General features: G+C 38.4%; 2 protein-coding genes across 8 annotated transcripts in view; one reads left to right on the top strand and one right to left on the bottom strand.

The window, feature by feature from the left end:
* The window catches only part of NCAPG (non-SMC condensin I complex subunit G), a 31216-nt gene extending 30771 nt beyond the window's left edge, over positions 1-445 (bottom strand). For both annotated transcript variants that reach the window (XR_004267040.1, XM_032273329.1), the window contains exon 1: positions 51-445. Coding sequence is in view for 1 of the 2 variants with exons in the window: in XM_032273329.1 (XP_032129220.1) it covers positions 51-161 (111 nt within the window). In the remaining variant the exon portion in view is untranslated. The remainder of the gene's footprint in view (positions 1-50) is intronic.
* A 59-nt stretch (positions 446-504) lies between these two features.
* Positions 505-10608, top strand: DCAF16 (DDB1 and CUL4 associated factor 16). 6 transcript variants are annotated; one of them, XM_032273347.1, is made up of 2 exons: positions 505-813; positions 7144-10608. In XM_032273347.1, the coding sequence occupies exon 2, from the start codon at positions 7756-7758 to the stop codon at positions 8404-8406; it is 651 nt and encodes a 216-aa protein (XP_032129238.1). In that variant the 5' UTR covers positions 505-813; positions 7144-7755; the 3' UTR covers positions 8407-10608. The 6 variants fall into 6 exon arrangements, with proteins under 6 accessions (XP_032129238.1, XP_032129236.1, XP_032129243.1 ...); XM_032273345.1 differs by having other exon boundaries at positions 7129-10608; XM_032273352.1 differs by having other exon boundaries at positions 510-737.
* Positions 10609-26092: the final 15484 nt, after the last annotated feature.

Raw genomic sequence — 26092 nt, 5'->3', positions numbered from 1 at the left:
GGCTGGGCCGGGGCGGGAGAGGGGCGGCGACCAAGGCCGGGCGCGCTTACCGTGCGGTAGGTGCGGCTCAAAGCCACCACCAGCTTGGCCTGGTTCTGGTGCGGCTGCTGCGCCAGCCGAAAAGCCTCCTTGATTGACAGCAGCCTCTTTTCCGCTCCCATGGCTCTGGGACCCTGCCGGGACGAGTACTGCCCGCGCTTGGCTACAGCCAGCCCTCCTCCCCCGCCAGCCCTGAGGCAGAGCTCTCAGTGGAATCTCCTCAGGCTGCAGAGAGCGGGACCCAGGTGCCCAGGGAGTCTTTACCGCCCAGACGTTCAAATAATTCCCGCGAGAAGGAGAAATCTCGCGAGACTGCCGCAAACGCTTTGGGAGGCGAAAGCGGGAAGCAGTGGGCCCACCCACCTCAAATCCCGCGCTTTGGGCGCATGCGTGTAGGTTCAACCTAGTCCAACCGTTTTCCCAGAGGGAAGTGGCGTTGCTGAAAGGGAGGGGCCGTTGGCTCGGCCGGAAGTGGCGGCGACGCGGGAGCGGGGTTGAGTGGTCTTGCCACGGTCGGGGCAGGGCTGCAGGCGTGAGGCCTAGCTGGGTCGTGCGGCCGAGCGTGAAGAGGGGAAGAAGAAGCGATACTCCAAGGGTGAGAACGGGAAATCTGCCCAGGATAACAATCTCCCTTGTGGTCTAAGGGCGGGGGATCCCTACACTAGGGCTCCGTTTCGAGAGACGGCGACTAAGGAAAGGTAGCGCGCGTTCCGGAGGCCCGGCCGCCTCTGAGAAGGGAGACGCTGCCGGGTCCGCTGCGCGGGGCGACCCGAGGTTAGTGGAGACTGATGCGGTCTTTTAAGGCGTTTGTCCCTGGCCTGATGAAGCCGACTGCCAAGTCCCGCAGGGCGTGCGGGCGGCCCGGGGATCGCTGCAAAGGGGGGTGCGGGCCAGCTTAGCTGCTGCCGCTTCTAGATGTGCAGCTCTTGAGGCCCTGTTTTGAAGTGGGCGTAAGGACAGTGTATTAAGGGATAACTCGAGAAGGGAAATGTCCTTCAGGTAGTGGTTAAGATAAAGAAGAGTAGGAACTAGGTCTTTAAATCACTTTTTTAAATAAAATTACATCAGACAAAACTTTTGTTGGGTCTCAGGATGCACCGTCCAAAAATAGGACTGTGTTATGTATAACCCAGCCAAAGAACCTAGGAGGATGGAGGGAAGCCGTTTTTCCCTCTCCTACACCTCAGTAACCCACTGCCAGCTGAAGAAATACAACATTACTAAGCCACCTGTACACCTTTCTCCTTTTGAATTACCTTCCCTCAGTAGTCATGGATTTTCTGAATTTACTGTTAACTTTACCATGCAGATTTTTATGTACTTATGAATAAATCCCTGAATGAGGATATTGTACTATTTTGATGTTTTAACCATTAAATGAATAATTATATGGACATCTGGCTTTTTTCAGTCAATATTGTTGTGGTTCATATTCATATATTAATAATAGTAACTTGCACTTAATTGACCTTTATCATGTGCCAGACATGAAACACTTCGTTTAATACATACAAACAAACCCTACAGGATAACTCTGATCTTCTTTTAAGATGAGGAAACTAAGGCACAGTTAGTTTTCCATTATATTAATATGCCATACCTTATCCATTCTCCTGCTAAATTCCTCAAACTTTGTAGATATTCAATTGCTAGTTAAGGTAAGAATGTGGTAACATATGTGTTGCCCATAGTTGTGCTTTGTGACATTTCTTTTCTTTTTTTTTTTTTTTTTTTTTTTTTTTTGAGACAGCCTCTCTCTGTTGCCCAGACTGGAGTGCAATGGCATGATCTTGGCTCACTGCAAACTCTGCCTCCCGGGTTCAAGCAATTCTCCTGCCTCAGCCTCCCGAGTAGCTGGGTACAGGCGTGCACCACCATGCCTGGCTAATTTTTTGTGTTTTTAGTAGAGACAGGGTTTCGCCATATTGGCCAGGCTGGTCTCAAACCCTTGACCTCAGGTGGTCCACCCGCCTCAGCCTCCTTTCTTTACTGTATTGTATTCTTCTATCTCACCAACAGAGACTTCATACCGTTTTGTCAGTTATAGAAGAATGAGCTGTCTGGCCACCAGAGGTCAGCCTAACTATATTTTGGTTAGGTGTTTTTTGTTTGTGTGTGTTTGTTTTAATGGTCAAAGCCATGGGTGGAGGGTCAGTATTTCTTGATATTATAATCTGAAGTTTTTTTTTTAAAAGATGCTAAATTTAAACAACATAATATCACTGCCTTAAAGCTTACATGTTTCCTGACTTTTGATTTGTACTGTGAAATAGAACAAAAGCAATTATGGAAACGTGAGAACCTTTTTAAAAATATTCTGAGTAACACAATAACTGAAGTATAGCCAATTAGTAATTTCACAGGTGCAGTCTGGTTGAAATGAAAACAGTAAAAATATTAGAGGACAGCACAATGAAAAGCCAACAACTTCTCCTGTCTCAGTTAATAAAGACTTAGAGTCCATGACAAAGATTGAATACTCTTTTTCAGATTGAACTAAGTAATAGTATTGTAAATTAAGAGGTATCACATCAATGTTTCTTCTTAAAGAAGTTATAAGCAGTTTCCTTTATATTATTGTAGTAGCATCACATATGTTCATCCTGCCTTAAAAATTAATCTAATTTGTCTTTCTCTTAACATTATCAAATCACCAAGATATAACTTGGAAACTCTTCTCTCCCTGGAGTAAAATAGAACGTGCCTGTGGTAGTTTCTTACTGCCTTTGCCGTTCTCTGATTCCCTCAAATATATTTGCTGAGCCACTAACATATGCCAGACGCTGTGCTAGGAGTGTCTGGAAGACACGGAAATACTCATGAGTGGACAATTGCTGACCTGAAGCCATACCATATGACCTTATTAGCACAACTCAGTGTATTTGATAATGCAAATGTTCACTGACTTTGATTTTGGAAATCCCCCCCTACAGAGTAGCATAAATGAGACATTGATATTGTTCCTTTTTTTTTGAACTGGTTAGAAAAGTTTATTTTGTGTTTAGCATATTTTTCTAAGGTATCACAAGTTACACATCCAAACTCTTCAACAGTATAGTGTTTTATTCTAAAGGAGAGGCCTTTAAAGAAAACTTGTATATTATAATACTGCAAGTCTAATCGATTCACATCGCAACAGAGCCTAGAAAGAAGGGGACATTAGAGAAATTGTCTACTACATAAGGGTCAGTTGATTCATTGTATTTATGGTTTTCCCCCTTGTAAGGTGAAAACTATATGTTTTAGCTCTTTAAGGAGTAAAAATACACTAAATGTTCCATCCTATTGATTTCTACCTGTGAAATTCCACACAATATTAGCAGTCGGGAAAGAACAGGAGAATATGAAGTCTGCCTTTTAAAAAATATTAAAATGTTATGATTTTAAAACATCAAGCATATTACAGACTATAAAATCAATTAAGAACTTTCTGTATATAAGGACAAAGATACATTTAAGACATATACAAGAAGATGCTTCTTCCTAAGTAGAATGCAAACTTTGTTTTATATTAAGTTTCTGTGAATTTTGAAAATGTAAAATACCAAAGTTTTTCCACATCAGACAAAAATCAGGAATGTTCACCTTCACATCCAAAAAGAAAAAGAAAAAAAAAAACAATTTCAAGTAGAAGTTCAGCAAGAATAATGTAAAATCTGAAAAGAGTGGCCAAAATTTTAAATTATCAACAGGCAGCTCAATTTGATGGATCTTTCAGTAAACTTAAGTTTGAAACAACAAAATTACTGTTTAATAAAACATAGAAAAATATTTCCTGGAAATTATCATCCAATTTGAAAAATAAAAAATGTAACCCATAGTAAATAAAAATACAAGAGAAAATCAGCCTCTATTGGAATCAAGTTATTGTTTCTTTTCTCATTTAAAGCTATGCCTTTAAAGGCAACCCATGTTGCCATATATACTTTACCAGTCCGATTCTCCAGTGATAAGAACCCAGAATGCTTCTAATTCCTATCATCACAGATGTAGCTTCAGGGTATATCCTCATACATGTTCTTACTGAATTTCTTTGCTATCTATGCCCAAAAGTAGGATTGCTAGATCATGAAATGGGCATAGTTTGCCTAAGTAGTGCTGCCAGGTTCTTCTTTGGAACAGTTACTCTACTCTGCAGTCCCAGCAGCAGTGGCAGTACCATAAGAGAACTCACCGACACTTCCCATTCTGATTTTGCCAAACTGATAGCATAATGTGATCATATTATTCATGTCTTGGGATTTTCTCTTTTATAATTTGGCTATCTTTGTCCTTTGCTCATTTCCTTATTGTGTTGCTATCTTTTTTAAAAATTGACTTTATTTTGTCCTTGGTATCTTCAGAAATGATTAATTGTGATGTGATTAAATTCATTTTTTGGTCTGGTGCTTTATGATTTTGTTTAAGAAGTCTTTCCATGGACTGGGTTCACAAAGATATTCTGTATTATATTCAACTAACTATATAGTTTTACCATCCCCATTTAGGTCTTTAATCTATCATGAGTCCTCCCTTATACATGTCATTATATAGGAATACGATTTTACTTTTCATTTTTTTCTTAACCTTGTTCTTAATTTTTTCTTAATTCTTACTCCAATACAGTTTTACTTTTTTTCATATAATGAGCCAGTTGTACCAATTTGTATACTAGCCATGTCCATTCACCCTTAGTTTATGTGCCAACCTTATTTTATATTACATTCCCAAATTATATATGGCTCTGTTTCTAAGCTCTGTTCTGCTCTATTGGACCGTCGTCTACACTAATCCTACCCTATTTTAATTTCTGTGATTTTAGTCACAGGACATACCTTGAAGAATAGGAACTCTCTTACTCAGAATTCTGTTTAAACAGTTCATTTGGCTATATGTGGAATTTTATCCTTTCTGTATAAACTTTAAAGTTTATTTATAGAGTTCCTTAAAATCTTGATTGGAATTATAATTAATAGGGAGAAAGTTGATATCTTTAGGATATTTGCTCCATCCAAGAGCATGGAATGTCTGTATTTTAAATTATCTTCTATATTGTTTATTAGATCCTGTATATTAATGATGAGTTCCTAGGTTCTTTACAGGATTAGATTTTTGTTGTTTCTTTTTTCTTCTGTGAAATGTCCTTATATATGGTTTAGTTAGTATTGCTGGTATAAAAGTTAATAATGCCTGGGTTGAAACACTGACCCTATGACTTACTAGATGAATGGCTTTTGTTACATAACTTAATCCACAGGTAAGATGGGGACAATAAAAGTACTTATCTTTTAGGGTTGTTAGAAGAATTTTAAAATAGTTAACATTTGTGCAGTTCACTAGAGTAGGATATGGCAAATAGTAAGTGCTATATAAGTAATTAAATTAATGAATATTCATAGGTTAATCTCAGTTGAGGAACCTTGTTGAAGTCTAATAGTTTGTATGGCTTTTTTTTTAATTAGATGGTATCATCTATAAACTAATACTTTTACTTCTTCCAATTCTTAACATATCTTTGTTTAAAAAAGAAAAAAAAAAAGAAAGAAAAGCATTCATTAGGACTTTTAGTATACCACGTCAGACAGTATCTGACTCAGTCAACATAGTCATCTTTACCGAATTTCATCTTTTTATTTTTTATAGAGAAGAGTCTCAGAAGAGTTTCATTTTGTCATCCAGACTGTAGTAAATCAGTGCGATCATGGCTCACTGTGCAGCCTCCATCTCCTGGGCTCAAGCAATCCTCCTGCCTCAGCCTCCCAAGTAGCTAGAACTAAAGGTACATACCACCATGCCTGGCTAAATTTTTTGTAGAGACAGGGTCTTACTATATTCCCAGGCTGGTCTTGAACTTCTGACCTCAAGTGATCCTCCTGCCTGGGCCTCCCAAAATGCTAGGGTTATAAGCATGAGCCACTGTGCCCTGCCCCAGACTTCACTATTAAAGGAAATGTATCTCATCTCATTCAGGATTATAGTTTTTGGTAGATAACCTTTACCACATTGAGAAAGTTATATTCTCTTTCTAATTTAGTAAAAATGTTTTATTTTTAAAGCTTGAATACATGTTGGTGAGGAACTAACAAAGGTTAAATGTCCACATTCAATAAAATCTAATTTTTTTTCTTTAGTTCTGGTAATTTTTTTTTTTTTTTTTTTGGAGACAGAGTCTTGCTATTGCCCAGGCTTGACTACAATGGCTGGATCTCAGCTCACTGCAACCTCTGCCTCCTGGGTTCAAGCAATTCATCTGCCTCAGCCTCCCAACCAGCTGGGACTACAGGCATGCACCACCATGCCCGGCTAGTTTTTGTTAGACGGGGTTTCACCATATTGGCCAGGCTGGTCTTGAACTCCTGAGCTTGTGATCTGCCAGCCTCGGCCTCCCAAAGTGCTGGGATTACAGGCATGAGCCACGGCACACCTTACACATTTTTTTAATTTGAGTTATTCTTGCTTCCGTGGGATAGGCTGTATTTGATAATAACATATTCTTTTTTCTTTGATGTACTGTTGGATTCTGTTAAGTGATATTTAGGATTTTGCAAGTGAAATGAGCCTATACTTTTCTTACTTGGTTCATCCCTAAGTTGGAATTGATTTTTATTATCTTTATAAAAGGAGCTGGTCAGCTTTCATGCTTTTTCTTTTTTGTAGAACAGCTGATATCAGATTGGTCATAGGATCACAACTTCTGAGGTCCCAGCAAGAATCCTAACATGTAGCAGCTCTGCCACCAGGACAGGCCCCCTAAAACTAATCCCAACAAGCACCTCTGAAGGTTAAAAAAAAAAATACCTCTTATAGCTCTCTATTTAGAGTTTGGGGCATAAGGGATCAGCATTTGCAAAATAATTTTCTGGGCTAAAGCTGCATACAAACTGGCCCAGTTATGTACTAACAAAGGATTAAAATGGCCCTAGACTCTCCTCCTCAATACTATGATTTTAAGAGCTATTATCAACAGGTAAATTGGCCTAAGCCTGTGAGATAGAGAGGGAAGAGTCTGCAAGACTTCTTGCTCAGCATGTATTCTGTTTTTAGATACCCTAAAGTTAGATAGGTAATGGTGTTATCCAGTGCTTTCAGGCTTTACAATCATGTCTCTAGTCTTCTCATTCACAGGTTAAGGCTACCTTTCCAGATAGTCCAACAGCTAACCCAACAGTTTCCAAGGGCATTTGCATCACCTGTGAAAACATCGGATCCTTATACACCAGATGTTCTTGACAGCTCATCCCATCATTCCCTCTCTGCACAAAAGTTGCTATACCAGTGGACAACCAAGACAGCTACTGAGCTTCTTTTCATTATCAAGTAGATATTATATCACTGCCAGCAAAACAGCACAAAAGTATATCTTCACGGTACCACTACCAACTGGGACTATGCTAAATAAATCAGCTTGCCTAGATGAGGACCCCTTCTCTTCTTAGATAGCCAGGATTTGAAGGAGATAATCTGACCTGTGCCACTGGTAAGTGACTAATACTTTTACACACTGAACTGGTCCTGGAAACTGAGATGTCTTCTTTGTAAGTGAAGAATATTCAACATAATCTTGAAGAACTGCACAGTGGTGTGGGCCACAAGCATACTTTATGTGTGTAATTGACTGAAAGACAAAGTAACCTTGGTGAAAGGATTTTTCATCTCATTTCTATTTGCCAGTGTTAGTCAGTGTTCTGCTGGCTTAGATTATTACCTTTTTCTGGTTCCTTACTCTGTTTTATTCCAATGGGTCCTAGAAATCCCTCTCCTGACCACTTGTCAGAATCAGAAAGTGAGGAAGAAGAAAACATGAGCTACCTAAATGAGAGTTCTGGGGAAGAGTGGGATTCCTCTGAAGAAGAGGACTCCACGGTACCCAACTTATCGCCTCTTGAGAGTCTTGCCTGGCAGGTGAAGTGCCTTTTAAAATATTCTACAACTTGGAAACCTTTAAATCCTAATTCCTGGTTGTATCATGCTAAACTCTTGGATCCAAGCACGCCAGTCCATATACTTCGAGAGATAGGTCTAAGACTCTCCCATTGTTCCCATTGTGTCCCCAAACTGGAACCAATTCCTGAATGGCCCCCTCTGGCCTCTTGTGGAGTCCCACCTTTTCAGAAGCCCCTTACAAGTCCCAGCCGGCTCTCTAGAGATCATGCCACTCTAAATGGAGCACTGCAATTTGCCACCAAACAGCTAAGCCGAACATTGAGTAGAGCCACTCCCATACCTGAATACCTAAAACAGATCCCTAATTCATGTGTTTCTGGGTGTTGCTGTGGCTGGCTAACTAAAACAGTTAAGGAAACAACTCGTACTGAACCCATCAACACTACTTATTCTTACACTGACTTCCAAAAGGCAGTTAACAAACTCCTAACTGCATCACTATAAAGATCTACCGTTTGCTCTGATATCTCTGATGTTGCTAATTGAGAAAGTGGTACAAAGTCATTACACAGCCCACCAATGCCTTCTCAATCAAACTATTTTGTGCCCTGGTAAGCCAATGAGGATACCCTTTGACAAATCCTATGGATAAAATGATAATATCAAGGCCGGACTTGGTGGTTCACACCTGGAATCCCAGCACTTTGGGAGGCCGAGGCAGGCGGATCACCTGAGGTCAAAAGTTCAAGACCAGCCTGGCCAACATGGCGGAACCCATCTCTACTAGAAGTAGAAAAATTAGCCGACTACGGCAGTGCATTCCTGTAATCCCAGCTATTCAGGAGACTGACACAGGAGAATTGATTGAACCCAGGAAGCGGAGGTTGCAGTGAATGGAGATTGCGCCACTGCAGTCCAGCCTGGGCAACAGCGAGACTCAGTCTCAAAAAAGAAATGACAATATCAGTGGAGAATTAGTTAAGGAAACCATGTTACAAAAAATAGTTGAATATTCTTCACTCAGTTCTCACCCTCCCCACCCCAATTTACTCTGCGTTTCTGAATGGCTTTAATGAGATATCTAGTTATTAATGGAGAAAAGTAGACCACCACCCCTTTTGTTATCTATACTTCAGAACAGCCATCACTGAAAGCAAGAAGTTGATTATCCACAATAATACCTTTCTGAGCATACTCTTCTCTGACATGGAGGTAGTTGAACTAAATTGAGTACACAAAGGAAAATGTCAGGAATATGACTTTTTCCAGCTTTTATATAGATGTGCCTACATGTGACACTCGTTAGGGTTCCTTTTATTTTTATAGAGGCGGGGCAGGAAGGACTGCAGTTTGAAGACTATCATATACTACTACAAACTTCGGTACTTAAAGTTGCAGCATGAACATTCTATATCAGAGTCTCCCACCAGACTGTCTCTGGCTGACTCAGCCTATAAGATCATCTCTTGGGATTAAACAAACACATGTTCTTTAGGGAATGTGTTCCCTGAATCTTGGCACTCAGACTTTTGTCAAGAGTAAATACATTTTGAAAGATGAATGGAAAATTATTAAGAGCATTTATGCTTTCAGTGTTAACTGCTAATGGATTAAAATTTTAATCTGTGTAACATTTCCTGGAGCAAAAGTTCAAGTACTTTCCACATCCATTGCAAACTTTGGGAACCCTTCAATTTTAAAGAACCTTCTTATTAGAAAATCTCAGCCTAATACAATCTGAAGTTGAGTTTTAGCATTGTTTTTCTAAGTAGATTTAGTTACAGATTTTCTTCTGGCCAAACAGGAGTATGTGCCCTTGTAAATAAGTCTTGTTTATTTAAATGAGTCAAAACCTAGAAATCAATATATGTAAAATGCATGAGACTATTTAATCTTTTCATATACTCTTAGAAGTGAAATCTGTGCATGGTCCTGGTTGACTGGGCATCTAAAGGGAATCAGAAAAGAGATTGTAAAAAATATATATATCCTCTTCCTTATTTTAGTTTTCCTTTTTCCTGGTCAGGAGTTCGTGACCAGCCTGGCCAACATGGTGAAACCCCATCTCTATTAAAAATATAAAAATTAACCAGGCGTGTGGCACACACCCTGTAATTCCAGCTACTCAGGAAGCTGAGGCAGGAGAATTGCTTGAACCCAGAAGGTGGAGGTTGCAATGGGCCAAGATCGCACCACTGCACTCCAGCCTGGGTGACAAAGTGAGATACTGTCTCAAAAAAAAAAAAAGCAGTTAGGAATCACAAATTGTGTAAATACATAGCAACTTTAAGAAGAGAGAAGAATGCTTATAACCTAATGAATGTTTATGCTGAGCCTTAGCTGTCTGGTCTAAAGGAAAACAGAGGGAATTGTAGAATAAAAGTATTTGCCTAAAACCATATCATATTGTTAGTGTAATTGGATGTATCAGAAACTGTTCATATATAGATACTCTGTTAGAAACTGGTTTCTAAAATGTTACAAGAAACTCTTCCTTTTTTTTGTTTAAGGGGAGGTGGGATGAGATAGGGAAGAGGTCTGCATATTAAAATATGTTGATGTTTATGTATCCATAATGTGTTCCATTTTCTCTCTGTGTGTGTATAAAAGTGCCTTGCTCATAAATGCATTTTTGCTATTCACTTCAAAAGGAAGCCTTTCCCCAGCTTGGCAGCTGAATAAACCAACAGCTTTGTACATGCTAAACAGAGTATGGTCATTTGTCCTCAACAAATGAAGTAGATCCTACTTTGCTTAAGGCATATTCAACATTCACTAAGTACTGAATAGAGTTAATAGATGTAGTACCTGTATCTATATAATATGTCTGACTGGAGATGATTTGACATCCCTAGAGAAGAAACGCACTTGAAGAAGAAAATTCTGATATTCAGCCAGGATTAAATTGAGCTTATTTTTGTTTTTATATTTTAAGTAATTTCAGATTGCACAAAATAATAGGTAACTACATAAGACTTAAGTTAACTTTTTGTGTGGCACAGACACTGGGGTTTGGGAATGAATTTACTACCTTTGCATTCCCTGTGTTGGCTTCTGGTTAAATGCAGTCACCATAATTTGGATAAAAAGAGATGAATTTATCCTCTGTTTATAGAAATATTTATCAAAGCAGTAAGGAAACTATTTCTAAACCAGTGGACATTAACAGCCTTTCACTTCGTCAGCGTAGATAGGAAATTTTTTTTTTTTTTTTAAGATGGAGTTTTGCTCTTGTTGCCCAGACCGGAGTGCAGTGGTGCGATCTCTGCTCACTACAGCCTCTGCCTTCCACGTTCAAGCAATTCTGCCTCAGCCTCCCTAGTAGCTGGCATTACAGGCATGAGCCACTGCACCCGGCCATAGGCAACATTTTTATTAAAACGATCCAGATAACCTTGCGCTTCAAATACCATAATCATGTCTTTTAATCCCATCTGCCTCCTAAGAAAAGGAAAAAATTCATACATTCATGGCAGGAGGGCAAATGATAGGTCCCCTCCAGGAGATAGAAGCCCCTCCTGCTGGGCCTTCTGTCACACCTGTTCCTATAAAAAAAATTGTCTTTCTAATGAAAATAACATTTTGATATTAGTATAGATAGCTAAGGTATTTGAGGACCTTAGAAATCACTTGGCTTATTATGTATAAGTTGTCTTGCATCTGGCTTTCTACTTTTGGCTCCAGTGTTAGAGAACGTGTCTTTTGGAGTAGGCTGTTAATTTTAAATAACTGTTAGAAATTTAGCCATTCATCCAATATTGCTCTGGAAAAGTGCCTACTATAGTACAGATGCTGGAAATGCAAAATTAGATACTACACATGGGAAATTAGTTTTAAAATAATATTTATATGTTACCCCAAGCCATTTCTGCTATCTAATGTCATGTTAAATAAGCCTAAACCCTAATCCATATGTTGGCCCTTTACATAGTGAAAATGGCTTATAGTGGAGAATCATATAAAAGAATTGAATGGAGCAGCCATCCAAGTGTAGTGAAGAGCACACTTCAATTAAACCCGCACAGTGATTACTCAGCCAAGGAAATGGAGAAAATATGTAGATATTTTGTATGCAAATTTAAATTATATCTGCCATTCACAAGGCAGTGGCACAAAGATCAGGGCCAGAAGTGTTTTGCTCAGGTAGCTAGGATATATAGAACAGCCCGAGAAGTCTGGGTAGCTTCTCAGACTTTATAACTGTGCAAGCTGATAACATGTTTGTCCACCAGTGATAGCCACTGGACTGAGGGAGCTACATTAGCTGGCACCAACCACCAGTACTTCTTTGTCAATTTGCTGTTGCTAAAAGAAAAATCTCTATGATGTATCTCTGATAATTTTAAATAAATTTTAGTTAATGACTACATATTTGAGTCTGATAATTTCATGCCGTTTGCCAGGCTCTTCCTTTCAGTTAGCAGCAGCAGTAAGACTATAAAAGTTTGCGAGTGAGATCAAGAAATGGAAAGGACAAGAATATGCCACAGTGACCCAACACTTACTGGCTTTCCATCTTCTGTGAGAGCTATGACCAGCCATTCTCAGTGAGATGTGGAAAATGCCTGGTTTTCATTTATTTTATTTTATTTATTTATTTATTTTGACACAGGGTTTCACACTTACCTAGGCTGGAGTGCAGTGGCATGATCTTGGCTCACCGCAGCCTTGACCTCCCACCGCAGCCTTGTTGGTAGCTATGGACTACAGGTGCACACCACCACACAGCCCAATTTTTTTGTATTTCTTTGTAGAGACAGTTTCACTCAGGCTGGTCAGGAACTCCTGAGCTTCAGCGATCCTCCCACCTCATGCTCCCAAAGTGCTGCTGTTACATTGGTACCTGTTTTTTTTTTTTTTTTAAAGGAAAATAGCAGTTTAACGGGAAGATAGCAATAGGGTTATTGCTTCTAAACTGTGGAGTCAGTTAAATATGTTAGCAGCGGTTTCAAGTTGAATCATAAAACAGGAAGTTGACTGGAATTTGGGCAGTTTATTTGGGAAGACATGACTCTGACACGTGATATGAAAATTTCTGGGATCATTAGGGGAGTTAGGCCCTATAACAATAATGATTCAGAAGGGACCCAGGATATTGGTTAGCCTAACAAGATTAAAACTAACTTCCTAGTATACACAGAAACCAAGCTGGTTTGTCAAATTAGCAACAGAAACCAAATAAAACTTAAAATGAGTTGCAGTTAATAAATTAAGGAGCTGGTAGTATAGTTCTGTTTGGGGGAAAATTGTTAAGTTTGGGTTAACTGCTCAGCCTATGCCTAATATATTATCCTTCCATCTATGGTATCAGCTGTGGGACCTGACACTGCAATGTATCAACTGATCATTCTGGTTTGCAATATATTAATTAAGCAATGAACCAGTAGGGGCAACTTCCTTTGAGAGCTCCAGCAAAAAAGACCCTAGTTGGGCTTTATGGTTGCACCCTGAGTAACTAGGATGGCCTGAGTGGTGATTGGCAGAGCTCGGGTAAAAGAAGGGTGCAGCCACTACCTGGAGAATCCTAATTTCTGAATTAATTGAAGGCTGGCATTAATGTTGGCCACAGCCAATGCATTCCATGTAGACTCACTGCAAAGTGTGTTATATGATATTGGTCCCTGTCTACCTAGTTGGTTCTGACGTAAACTTTCCCATGGCTTGAAAGCTTTGGTGCAGAGCCCAGTTTCCTTCTTTGGATGCAATTTTTCTATGTTGGTCACATTCTACTTGAGACACATTTCTTTAAATGTGTTGGGTTGCCAGATTTAGCAAACAGAAATACAGGACACCCAAATAAATTTGAATTTGAGATAAATAATGAAATATGGCATATATACCAGAAAAAAGTTATTTATCTGAAATTCAAATTTAGTTTTTTGCATTTTATCTACAACCCTATAAATGTGTTAGTGGCATGGATTAAGCTTGAGTTTTAGTCATATAGTTGTTCCCAGGAACTGACTCTTTTCATTATGTGTTTTGCTGTTTGTTTTTGAGTCAGAGCTTTGCGCTTGCTGCCTAGACTGGAGTGCAATGTCATGATCTCAGCTTACCGCAACCTCCATCTCCCAGGTTCAAGTTATTTTCCTGCCTCAGCCTCCGAAGTAGCTGGGATTATAGACATGCACCACCACACCCAGCTAATTTTGTATTTTTGGTAGAGTTGGGGTTTCTCCATGTTGGTCAGACTTGTCTTGAACTCCCAACCTCGGGTGATCTGCCCGCCTCAGCCTCCCAAAGTGTTGGGATTACAGGCGTGAGCCACTGCTCCCAGCCTACGTGTTGTTTTCTTATGCCTAAATAATTTATTTGTAGCCAGGAACAGTGTTGTGCACACCTATAGTCCCAGCTACTCAGGAGGCTAAATTGGGAGAACTGCTTGAGCTGAGAAGTTCAAGGTTGTAGTGAGTTATGATCATGCTACTGCACTCCAACATGAGCACCAGAGCAAGTGCCCGTCTCTAAAATAATAATATTTAATAATAAGAGATTGGGGGTGAGGAAGGCTCACACATAGTTGACCCAAGGTTAAAACTGTTGTTGAGTGTTAGAAGACAATGCCCAATTGCAGATACTAGATTTTTTAGAGGAGACACGTGATATTTAGCTAAAATAACCACATAACCGTTACAATATTTGCAAACACAAATTTTTAAAATGCTCTCTCAACAGTAGGTAGTTTGGGTTTGTGGTTTTTTGTCTGTGTGTGTTTTAAGCAGTTACTTTCTCACTCTTCTATACCATGAAGGCAAAGTATATCACTTTAAAAAAAAAATACTTGATAGGCAGTACAGTTATGGCAGCCATTCACAAATTTGGAACACCTGTCTTTGCCTTCCAGAACCCCCACCAAAGACTCAGGGATTTGAAAGACACAAGAAATTACTCCCGGAAGGTGGGAGTAATAAACAATAATGCCCTTGAAATAAAGGTATTATTTGAACTATTTTTTTTTTTTTGCCCTCCCTTTGTAGGCAAGCAGGTATCTCTCTACCAAATAACTGAAGCCTTATTGTCTGGAGAAATTAAACCAAATAGAATTGAGGGCAGGGGGAGGATGGTAGTGGTAGTGATGGGCTATATGAAAGACAAAATGATTGAGAGAATGTCAGTATTCTGAACATTATGAGCCTCCAGTCCACTCTCCACCTGGCTACAGAACCTGGCAACTAGACTTATACCCAGCCCTCTTCATCCCACCCAAAAAGAAGAGCAGTATAAAAAACAGCTTGACACTTGATTATTTGTTACAGTGAAACTGAGAGTCCACAAGCCCTGCTCATTCTTATATAGTTTTCAGTCACTTGAAATCACTATACACAAATAGCCAAGGATCACTATTTGAGGAAAACTTCAACATGAAAGATGATCATAATCTGTGATATTCTCAGAAACAAATATACTGCTTCCATGAAATAGGATCAGGATGCCATTTTAAAAAATGAACAACCCAAAAACAAGAGCAATTGGAAAAACAGGAAAACCAAAATTAAACATTCAGTAGATAAGTTGAAGAAATTTTGAAAAAGAACAAAGAGATGAAAAGTAGGCAAAAACAAAATGAAACTGAAACCTGAATAGGATGCAACATCTAATAAAGAGTTCCAAAATGAGAGAATGGAGAAAGAAGGTGAAGAGAGAAAAAATTAAAGAAAATTTTCTGAAAATATAAGACATTAGTCTCCTAAATTAAAAGGGTCCACTGGGTGCGCTGTGAAAAGAATTTAAAAATGCAATAGCACATTGTTAATATATTTCAGCATGCCAGAATTATGGAAGGACCTAAAAGCTTCCCAAAAAAGGTCGTGGAGTAATTTACATAAAAAGGATACATTTTCAGAATGGGATTTAGACTTCTTGGTAGCAACATTGGATGCTGGGTGACTATGAAAGCAAGGTCTTTAAATTTAAAAAGAAATGATTTCCAACCTATAATTTTGTGCTCAAATAATCAAGAGTGGGGCTAAAATAAAGATACCTTAAGACTTGCATGGTCTCGGAATTTTATCTCACCGTCTACCCTTTCTTAGGAGGCCTCTGAAGGATGTGCTTCACCAAAATGAGGGAGTAATCTAAGTAAGAAGGCATGGGATCCTGAAACTAAAAGATGTCTCAAAGGAAAACGAGGGAAGTCCTAGGATGATTACTGTGTCAAGTAAGTAGCTTGGAGGTTCCAGGAAGTAGGTCTCCAGGAAAACTGGGAACAAAGTATTTGAGTACATGGAAAGTGTATAAATGAGTAGGAAATTTGAAATTTTATTTCTTAGAAAGTATGCTATTTAGTAATCCGATTTTTAAAATTTGACATTAAAAGTATAGTAAAATTATAGTCTTATTAGCTATAATTAGATTGGTCCTTATGGCATAATACTCCACAATTGCAGTAGATGCTGACCTTCAATAAGATGTGCACTGCAGAAGATATTTTTAGAAAATAAAGTTTTTCAAATTGATTTTTTGATTTGCTTAGGCAAATCTCAATTTTTATTTACAGAAATAATGCATAGTCTATAGAAGTAATTTCAGCAAGCTTTTTGCTGAAATGTTAGCATCTGTAGAATCAAAAACATATGGAATTACAGGTTGAGCATCCCTAATCCAAAAATTCAAAATCTGAAATTTTCCAAAATCCAAAATTTTTTGAGTGCCAACATGACACCACAAATGGAGAATTTCACACCTAACCTCATGTGACAGGTCAGTCAAAACAGGGGCACACAATACATAGTTTATTAAAAATATTGTATAAAATTATTCTCAAGTTATGTGTATGTGAAACATGAATGAATTTCATATTTAGACTTCCCATCCCAAAGACATCTCATTATGTATACATAAATATTCCAAAATCTGGAAAAGTTAAATCCGAAGCACTTCTGTTCCCACACATTTTAGCTAAGGTATACCCAACCTGTATCTACTTTTTAAAAATAGCATTTTGAAATTTGATATTGATTTTCATCTTATATGCTATTTTTGCTATCAAGATATAGTTACATACACTGGCTAGTCCATAATATGTTCCTATATAATATTTTAGATTTTTCTGGGCGTTATAGTTCAGGGTTTTTTCTATGCTTTGTTTATATTAATTTTACATAATCTCAGAAATAATTTTGATTTACTTGCTAATGATATGTGTGCTGATAGGTTTTTTTCTCTATCATCAAATCTGTTGAGTAAACCATGCCAATTGGTTCATCTCCTTTTTTCTAAGTAAGGAATAACATTTATACAGTAAATAAAGTACACTAATCATAAGTGTACTTGATTTTTTTACATATCTGTACGTTCATATCAAGATGATATAAAAATGTACACACTCAGATCAAAGTATTAAAAATGTCAGATTCTCTGGTGCCCTTTCCTAGTCTATATATCTCCCAGAAATAACTACTCTTTTCTAATGATCTATTCATTTTGCTTGTTCTCCAATTTCATGTGAATGGAATCATACTGTATATATTGTTTTATGCCTGACTTCTTTCATCAATGTACTTGTTAATTTTTTATTGTTACAGACTATTTGATTATATGAATATATCTTAATTCATTTATCCTTTCACCTGTTGACATTTATTTCCAATTTTTTGTTATTATGAATAAAGCTATAATAAACATTCTGTGTGTTTCATTTTGTTTTTGTGGAGATGTTCATTCACTCCTTTGGGTATAAACTTAGGAGTCAAATTGCTGTATCATAGAGTAGTTGTGTATTTAGTTTTAGTAAAACTGCCAAACACTTTTTAACATGACTGTATCATTTTACACTCTCACCAACAATGTATGGAAGTTCCAGATGCTCCATATCTTTGCAAACACTTGTGATTGTCAGTCCTTTTAATTTTACTCATTCTGCTAGTTGTTTAATGGTATCCCAGTGTGACTTTAATTTGCATTTCTTTGATCAGTGTTGTTAAACACCTTTTTATATGCTTATGGGACATTCAGATACCCCTTTGCAAGTACTTGTCCAAGTTTTTTGCCCACTTATAAAATAGATTATCTCGTTCTTATTAATTTATAGTTGTTTTTTTATTTTTTAGAAATGAGCCCAGGCTTGTCTCGAAATCCTGGCCTCAAAGGATCTTCCCCTCTCAACCTCCCAAAATCCCCTCCTAAAATAACGGGCATGAGCCACCATGCCCAGCCTCTAAGAGTTCTTTATATACACTGTATACAAGTTATTTATGTAATTAATTTCTTCTGCCACTCTATGCCTTGCCTGTTTATTTTCTTTTTTTTTTTTTTTTTTTTTTTTTTTAGACAGAGTCTCACTGAGATGCCCAGGCAGGAGTGCAGTTGCGCGATCTCAGCTCACTGAGACCTCCGCCTCCCAGGCTCAAGAGACTCTTATGCCTCAGTCTCCCAAATAGCTGACATTACAGGCGTGCACCACCACGCCCAGCTAATTTTTGTAGGGTTTTGTTGTTGTTGTTAGTAGAGACAGGGCTTCTCCATGTTGGCCAGGCTGGTCTTGAACTCCTGGTCTCAAGTGATCCATCTGCCTTGGCCTCCCAAAGTGCTGGGATTACAGGTGTGAGCCACTGCACCCAGCCATTGTTTATTTTCTTAATGGTATATTTTGATGAGTAAAAGTTTTCAACTTTGATGAAATCCAATTTATCAGATTTCTTATTATATTATGATTAGTGCTTTTTTTTATTTTTTTTAGATGGAGTCTTGCTCTGTTGCCAAGCTGGAGTGCTGCTCTGTTGCCAAGCTAGAGTGCAATGGCACGATCTTGGCTCACTGCAACCTCCACCTCCCAGGTTCAAGCAATTCTCCTGTCTCAGCCTCCTGAGTAGCTGGGACAACAGGCGTGGGCCGCCACGCCCAGCTAATTTTTGTATTTTTTTTTTAGTAGAGACGGGGTTTCTCCATGTTGGCCAGGATGGTCTCGATCTCTTGACCTCGTGATCCACCCGCCTCGGCCTCCCAAGTGCTGGGATTACAGGCGTGAGCCACTGCGCCCGGCTATGGTTAGTGCTTTAACAAATCTGTGTTAACTTGAATATTATGAAGATAGTCTCCTATTTTTTTTAGAAGGTTTATAGTTTTAGCTTTCACATTTAAGATACATTTTCAAATTTGATTCTGAGAAGAGAATATTTGTAAGTATCTGATTTTTCTCTAAAACTTTCTCCTTCACATTATTTTACCCAAATTAAAGGGGATTTATGGCATATGACATTTATGTCTATGGAGGGTTTTTTTTTTCCCATGGAATTTGGGGTAGGAAAGTTGACATTCTGTTTTTAAGTTATTCCCAAAAGACTGGAGAATTCCCAAATTGGATTTCTTCCTAAAAGCTATCTAAGGGGCATAAATTAACTAAAAATCAAACAGTTCTTAACACTTATTTTGTTTAAAATTGTGAATGTTAGCACACCAATTCTGCATTAGAATTATAACCAAATCTGTATTGTTCTACCATACATTATTATTTAAAAATTTTTTTTACATTTTTTAGGTATTCTTTTAGACACTATCTGGTCTTACTAGTTTAGATATTAACTGGTCTTACTATCCTTCTACTTCCCTATTATTCAACTACCAGAAAGTTCTCAGTATCAGTTTCTGTACAAAAAAAAATGACACTTTTCACAGTTATTAATTATTTGTAGCACTTTATTTTTGTAGTACATATATATTAATGTTTTGACTTATTGATAGAAGCACATTCATTCAGTCAGTCACTCAACAAATATTTATTGAGCACCTACACGGCGCCAAGCACTAGTAATTTAGCAATAAACAAAATAGATTAAAATTCCCGCCTTCATAAAGCCTACATTGCAGTGAGATTTTTTTTTTCCTTTCAATTTATAACTGGAATGTTTATGTTTACCTTTATTTAAAAACGAGTGTTCAGGCGAGGTGCAGCAGCTCATGCCTATAATCCCAGCATTTTGGGAGGCAGACATGATAGAATCCCTTGTGAGACCAGCCTGGGCAACATAGGGAGACCTCATCTCTACCAAATTTTTTTTTAATTATCCAGGTATAGTGGCATGCACCTATGGTCCCAGCTATTCAGGAGGCTGAGATGGAAGGATTACTTGAGTCCACACCACCATACTGCAGCCTGGGCTACAGAGTAAGAGACCTGGTCTTTTTAAAAAAATCAGGTAATCTGCAATAAGTCTGAATTATTTGCAGTAGGTAATTTTATGTCCATTAAAAATGTATGCTCCCTTTTCATAGTGTACAGTTATAAGAAATTGCTACCCAGCCAGAAATTACATTTCCCTGACCCCCTTATACCTAGATAGTGCATATAATCAGTTTTTGCCAGTGGAGTGACAACAGAATTGGTGTGTTACTTCAAGGCCAAGGTGTTTTAGAAGTGAATATATCTTCTCTGTGTTCTTGTTTGCCTTTTGTTGGCTGGATGCAGATGACTATCAGGCCCGAGGGCGATGGTGGACCCACAAGATAGAAGAAGCTGATCCTTGATTCACTTTAAACAGGAAAGAGGTCCAAAGACCAATAACTCAGACTATGTGAGCAAAAAAACCATGTCAAGCTACTTGTGTATTTTAGCAATTAGCATCACCTTAATAATATGCTTGCTTTGTTAATACTGCAGATGCTGTTAATCTGACCAGATACGATGTTTGTCTGAAAACCAAGCCATTATTATTGATCAGGTACAATTTCTAGAATAACAAAGATAATGTTGAAGGTGGAAGTTAGCTATGTAGCCTCCCAAAGGCCAAGGCCAGTGCCTAAAACCAGATTTTTGTGGAACATTGAGGCTAGCACAGACTCCAGTGCATCCCCAGCAGGTAGTGACTAAAAAACACGGTGTGGAAGGTGTTTTCTAAGAAAGTAGGAGTAATTGTGATAATTGTTTGACTGTGAACCATAATGTTACTACAACTGTAGTTATATTAAGTGATTAGTGAAATTCTAAGCAAATAAGGCTGAGGAATGTCTAGAAGGTACGGTATAAGAGAACCATGTCCTTCTTCATTCATTATGGGAGTAAGCACAAAATGGGTCAGAAAATACCTACATGCTCAGAATGCTTCTGTATTAATAGAACTGGTTGCCCCTGGGGGAATGGAACCAGTGACCAGGAAAAAAGGTGGAAGGGAAACTTATCATTTTTTCACTTTTGAATGTTGTACCATATGAATGTATTACGTGTTCAAAAATACATCATTTCATGATTAGCTTGTGAGAATTGATTAGTCTTGGAAGATACAACTTTACTGAATTTCAGCAAAATCCTTTTTGAAAATTGGTGGATCAGATTGCAAAATTTGTAACATAATTTGGTAAGGGCACATAATGATATTCTTTACTTGAATCAATGAAATTTCATAGGTTTTTGGTTATAACAGCTACTAAGTCAATATTGAAACTGAACTTAACACTAGACCTCTGAACTTAAAACTAGACCTCTGTGTCACAATATCTCAAAATGATAAATTCAATTATGTTGCTTTATTTAAAATATTACAATACTGTGTCATAGTATGTTAATAGTATATAATATTTCTAACATTTAGTGAAATAACTAACTGCTATAGGAGCAAAGACAGCATCTCTGACTGGAGTAGTTAGTCCAGGGCTACCTCATTGCTGTGATTTGAACTGAGATTTGAAGGCTTTTGGGATGTGAATAGCAGAGAGGACAAGAAGAACATCACAAAGCAAATAGAGGGAACTGGCAAGGCTTGGTTGGGCCATTAAGCAATTCTCAACACGGTATCTGGTAGCATCAACAACAGCATCACTGAAGAGATTGTTTTAAATGCCTGACCCCAGACCGACTGAATCAACATTTCTGAGATGGAGAGGCAGAAGTATTCATTTTTATCAAGCTCCTTGTTTAGTAAATATAAACAAATTTTATGTTTACTAATATTTGAGAATTTCTAACCCCATCTAAATACTCTGGATAATACTTGTCTGCAGAGACACTGTAGAGGACAACCACCACCAAAAACAGCAGGAGTCAATTCCAAAGAAAGAAATTGAGAAACATTGCAATATTCAACCATAGATCAGATGTATTACCAATACTTTATTCAATTAAAAAATTTCAGTTGCCACTTAGTACACAGCTCAAAATGATCATATGAATATTTAACACAATCTGACTATAACTTTGCCACAAAATATTTTATTCCAAAATGTCATGCTCCATAGTGTTATGTCAGTATGCTGAAATATCAGTACAAATGTTGCCATTGTGTAAAAGAGGTGTTCATTTTTCTCCCTGAGAGATGAGACGGAAGATTTGATACCATGCTATATATAATGAAACCCTGAATACTAGTTAATGTATGTTAGGATTACAATTTATTTTTTAAAAAGCATGATGCGAATTTACACATGTGTTCTTACATTCTTCACTCAAAAAAAGGGACGATGTTTGAAAGAAAACATCAGCTTTTAAAAATAAAATACGGCATAGGTGCTATACCCGAAATGCAGAGCTACGAGAACATATTTTAAGAACATGTAAGCTGATCTGCAACTACAGGGACAGCTTTCCTGTGGAAGTGACATTCAGGCTGAGATCTGTAAGATGAGTAGGAATGAGTCAGGCATAGAAGGGGAAATAGCCTTCTAGGGAAGGGGGTTAAGTGAAATACTCAAGAATGCGAACTTTTTAGATATGTAGTATATTAGGAGTAATAACAACAATAAGTACCCATGCTACTTAACTGATTAGGAAAGAAAATGCTAATTAAAAGCTTTAGCCTAAGTAAATCTACTTAAGTAAAATTTTACCAAAGAATCACCTAAGGCAGCACTTAGATTATCAGCGTGGTAGAGATGGATTATTTAATACCTGTTGGGACAGGCTTTAGCCATCTGGAAAAGCTTAAGTCTGAAATCTAACCTCATTCCATGTATCAGCATAAATCCCAGATAGATAAACATATTTTAAATGAAGTTATAAAAGTACTAGAATAAACTACGGATTCCCTTTTCCTCATAATCTGGGGTGGAGAAGACTTTTCTAAGCATGAGGAAAAAGTCAAAAAATGTAAGGGAAAAGATCAACAGATTGATTTTCTACATAAAAATTCAAAATGTTTATCAAGCATGAGAAAGCTAGAAAAAAAATCCACTAACTACAGGAAATGTTTGCAATATATATGATAGGCAAAGTGCTAAAATCCCATATGAAGGAAGAGCTCTTTGTAAGCAGCAAGAAAGCAAGGCAAAAACAATGACTAATCAAGTTGTGGGAAGGTATTCTGTTCTACCAGCAAACAAATGATGTGGGGGAATATTTCTGTAGAAACACTTGCACATCTGTGCAAAAACCCACTTACAACAATGTCATGTATGCAGTTACCTTGATGTAGTAGTAAACTTTAAATGCACGATCAGGCAGGCTGTCCCAGATGTCATGAACAGGAAACCTCACACCCCAAATTAAGAGGCTCAGATCACATGGTTTATCACTTTTTTTTTTTTTTTTTTTTTTTTGGAGACAGGCTGGAGTTGCTCAGGATGGAGTGCAGTGGTGTGATCTCAGCTTGCTGCAACCTCCGACTCCCAGGTTCAAGCAATTCTTCTGCCTCAGCCTCCCAAGTAGCTGGGACTGCAGGTGCATGCCACCACACCTGGCTAATTTTTGTATTTTTAGTAGAGATGGGGTTTCAGCATGTTGGCCAGGCTGGTCTCAAACTCCTGACCTTGTGATCTGCCCGCCTCAGCCTCCCAAAGTGCTGAGATTACAGGTGTGAGCCGCTGCACCCAGCCTTATCACTTTTAAACAAAATGAAGGTGGAAAGATATAGTGAAGTTTAACACACTTAGGATAGGGTCCAAGAAAGGTGGGAGGACAAATTACCTGAATCCCATGCTACACAGTGTTGTGGTGTCTTACCTGCTACATCAGCCTTTACCTCTGATAGGTCATCAGGACCACAGCCAAGACTGAAAATGGGGGCTTAGCAGTGCCAACAGCCAGTGCACAATTGCTCTGTCAGAAACTCAGGGCCAAGGATACCTAGCTAATGGCCTGCTGAGAGCCATGTCTTTTTGTTTTTGTTTTTAAAGAAAGGATCTCACTCTGTCACCCAGGCTAGAGTGCAGTGGCAGGTTCATAGTTCACTGCAGCCTCGAACTTCTGAGCTCAAGCAATCTTCCCACATTAGCCTCCCAAAATGTGGGATTATAGGCATGAGCCACCGCTCCCAACTAGAGCCATGTTCTTAATCGGTGTTTCTGTGGCAGAACAGAAATGGGGCCAGAATGGGTGTCACTAATGAATGGCCATTTCAGGAATGAATGTCAGCCTGAAGGTGGCATTGTCTGCACATTGCAACTAGGCCTTTCCCACACCTAGTTCTGTTCATTAGGAACACTCTTGTTCCATCCTTTTTACATATATTCCGTTTATTCTCTTTGTCATGTCTGACACTATGCTATCTATACTCAATACATCTTAATCCTGCCTATTTTACAGGCTACCTGTTTGCCCATTATATTTAACACACGAGTTTCATATATTCCTTTTGTATCTATCCCTTTGGACGGAATTTAATATCCTCATAATACAGCAAGCATACATTACAAAAATACATTAAACATTTTTGCTTAAAATATTTTTAAAAATTGTCCAGTAGAAGATAAATGGTATTGTATGTCATGGAAGACTGGTTAAGAATGGGAATATACACTGCCACGTGTGTACCTATGCAACAATCTTGCATGTTCTTCACATGTACCCCAAAACCTAAAATGCAATAAAATAAATGGAAAAAAAAGTTTAAAAATTTAAAAAAATTAAAAAATTAAAAAAAAAAAAGAATGGGAATATAGATCTTCATTGACAAAAAGATACTCACTTTATATTACTGAGTAGGTAGGGTTCAAAGACATTATTATAGGCAGGGCATGGTGACTCACACCTGTAATCCTAACATTTTAGGAGGCCGAGGTGGGCGGATCACTTGAGGTCAGGAGTTTGAGACCAGCCTGGCCAACATGGAGAAACCCCATCTCTACTAAAACTACAAAAATTAGCCGGGTATAGTGGCAGGTACCTATAATCCCAGCTACTTGGGAGGCTGAGGCAGAAGAATCACTTGAACTCGGGAGGCAGAGGTTGTAGTGAGCCAAGATCAAGCCACTGCACTCCATCCTGGGCGATAGAGCAAGACTGAGTCTCAAAAACAAAACGATCACGCCTGTAATCCCAGCACTTTGGGAGGCCGAGGCGGGTGGATCACGAGGTCAAAAGATCGAGACCATCCTGGTCAACACGGTGAAACCCCGTCTCTACTAAAAACTACAAAAAAATTGGCTGGGCATGGTGGCGCGTGCCTGTAATCCCAGCTACTCAGGAGGCTGAGGAAGGAGAATTGCCTGAACCCAGGAGGCGGAGGTTGCGGTGAGCCGAGATCGCGCCATTGCACTCCAGCCTGGGTAACAAGAGCGAAACTCCGTCTCAAAAAAAAAAAAAAAAAAAAACGAGAAAACATTATTGGCCGGGCACAGTGGCTCACGCCTATAATCCCAGCACTTTAGAAGGCCAAGGCTAGTGGATATCCTGAGGTCAGGATTTCGAGACCAGCCTGGCCAACATGGTGAAACCCCATCTCTACTAAAAATACAAAAATTAGCCAGGCATGGTGGCACATGCCTGTAATCCCAGCTACGCAGGAGGCTGAGGCAAGAGAACCTTTTGAACCCGGGAGGCGGAGGTTGCTGAGATTGGGCCACTGTACTCCAGCCTGGGCAACAAGAGCAACACTCTCTCTCTTAAAAAAAAAAAAAATTATTATAGTATTTGTTTATAGTTTACACAGAAATGTGTAAAACATTTCTGGAATACATAAATACATATATGTTTGTTAACATTTTCTATATGTGTACACAGAAATGTCTAGAAGTATCTTCTCCAAAATATTAATAATAATTTTCTCTGAGTTTGGGATGTGGAGTTATTTTTGCTTGCCTTTACTCTTTTGTTGTTGTTGTTTGTATTATTATGGGTGAGGATGTTTGGGAGGGGATACTGCAAGAAGTTTATAATCTAAAGAAAGGACAAATCAATTATGATTTAAAATTTTTTTGACCAGGCACAGTGGCTCACACCTGTAATTCCAGCACTTTTGGTAGGATGAGATAGGAAGATTATTTGAAGTCAGGAGTTCAAGATCAGCCTGGAAAACATAGTGAGACCTGTTTCTATTTTAAAAAATAA

The sequence above is a fragment of the Sapajus apella genome, unplaced genomic scaffold (assembly GCF_009761245.1).
Source record: "Sapajus apella isolate SASKATOON/1434 unplaced genomic scaffold, GSC_monkey_1.0 scaffold5, whole genome shotgun sequence".
Classification (NCBI taxonomy): domain Eukaryota; kingdom Metazoa; phylum Chordata; class Mammalia; order Primates; family Cebidae; genus Sapajus; species Sapajus apella.
Note: the sequence above shows the minus strand (reverse complement) of the source record. Positions and strands in the feature narration are given on the sequence as shown.

Excerpts from the sequence above, each read along its gene's own strand:
- DCAF16 (XM_032273347.1), top strand. The coding sequence starts at position 7,756 with ATGGGTCCTAGAAATCCCTCTCCTGACCACTTGTCAGAATCAGAAAGT.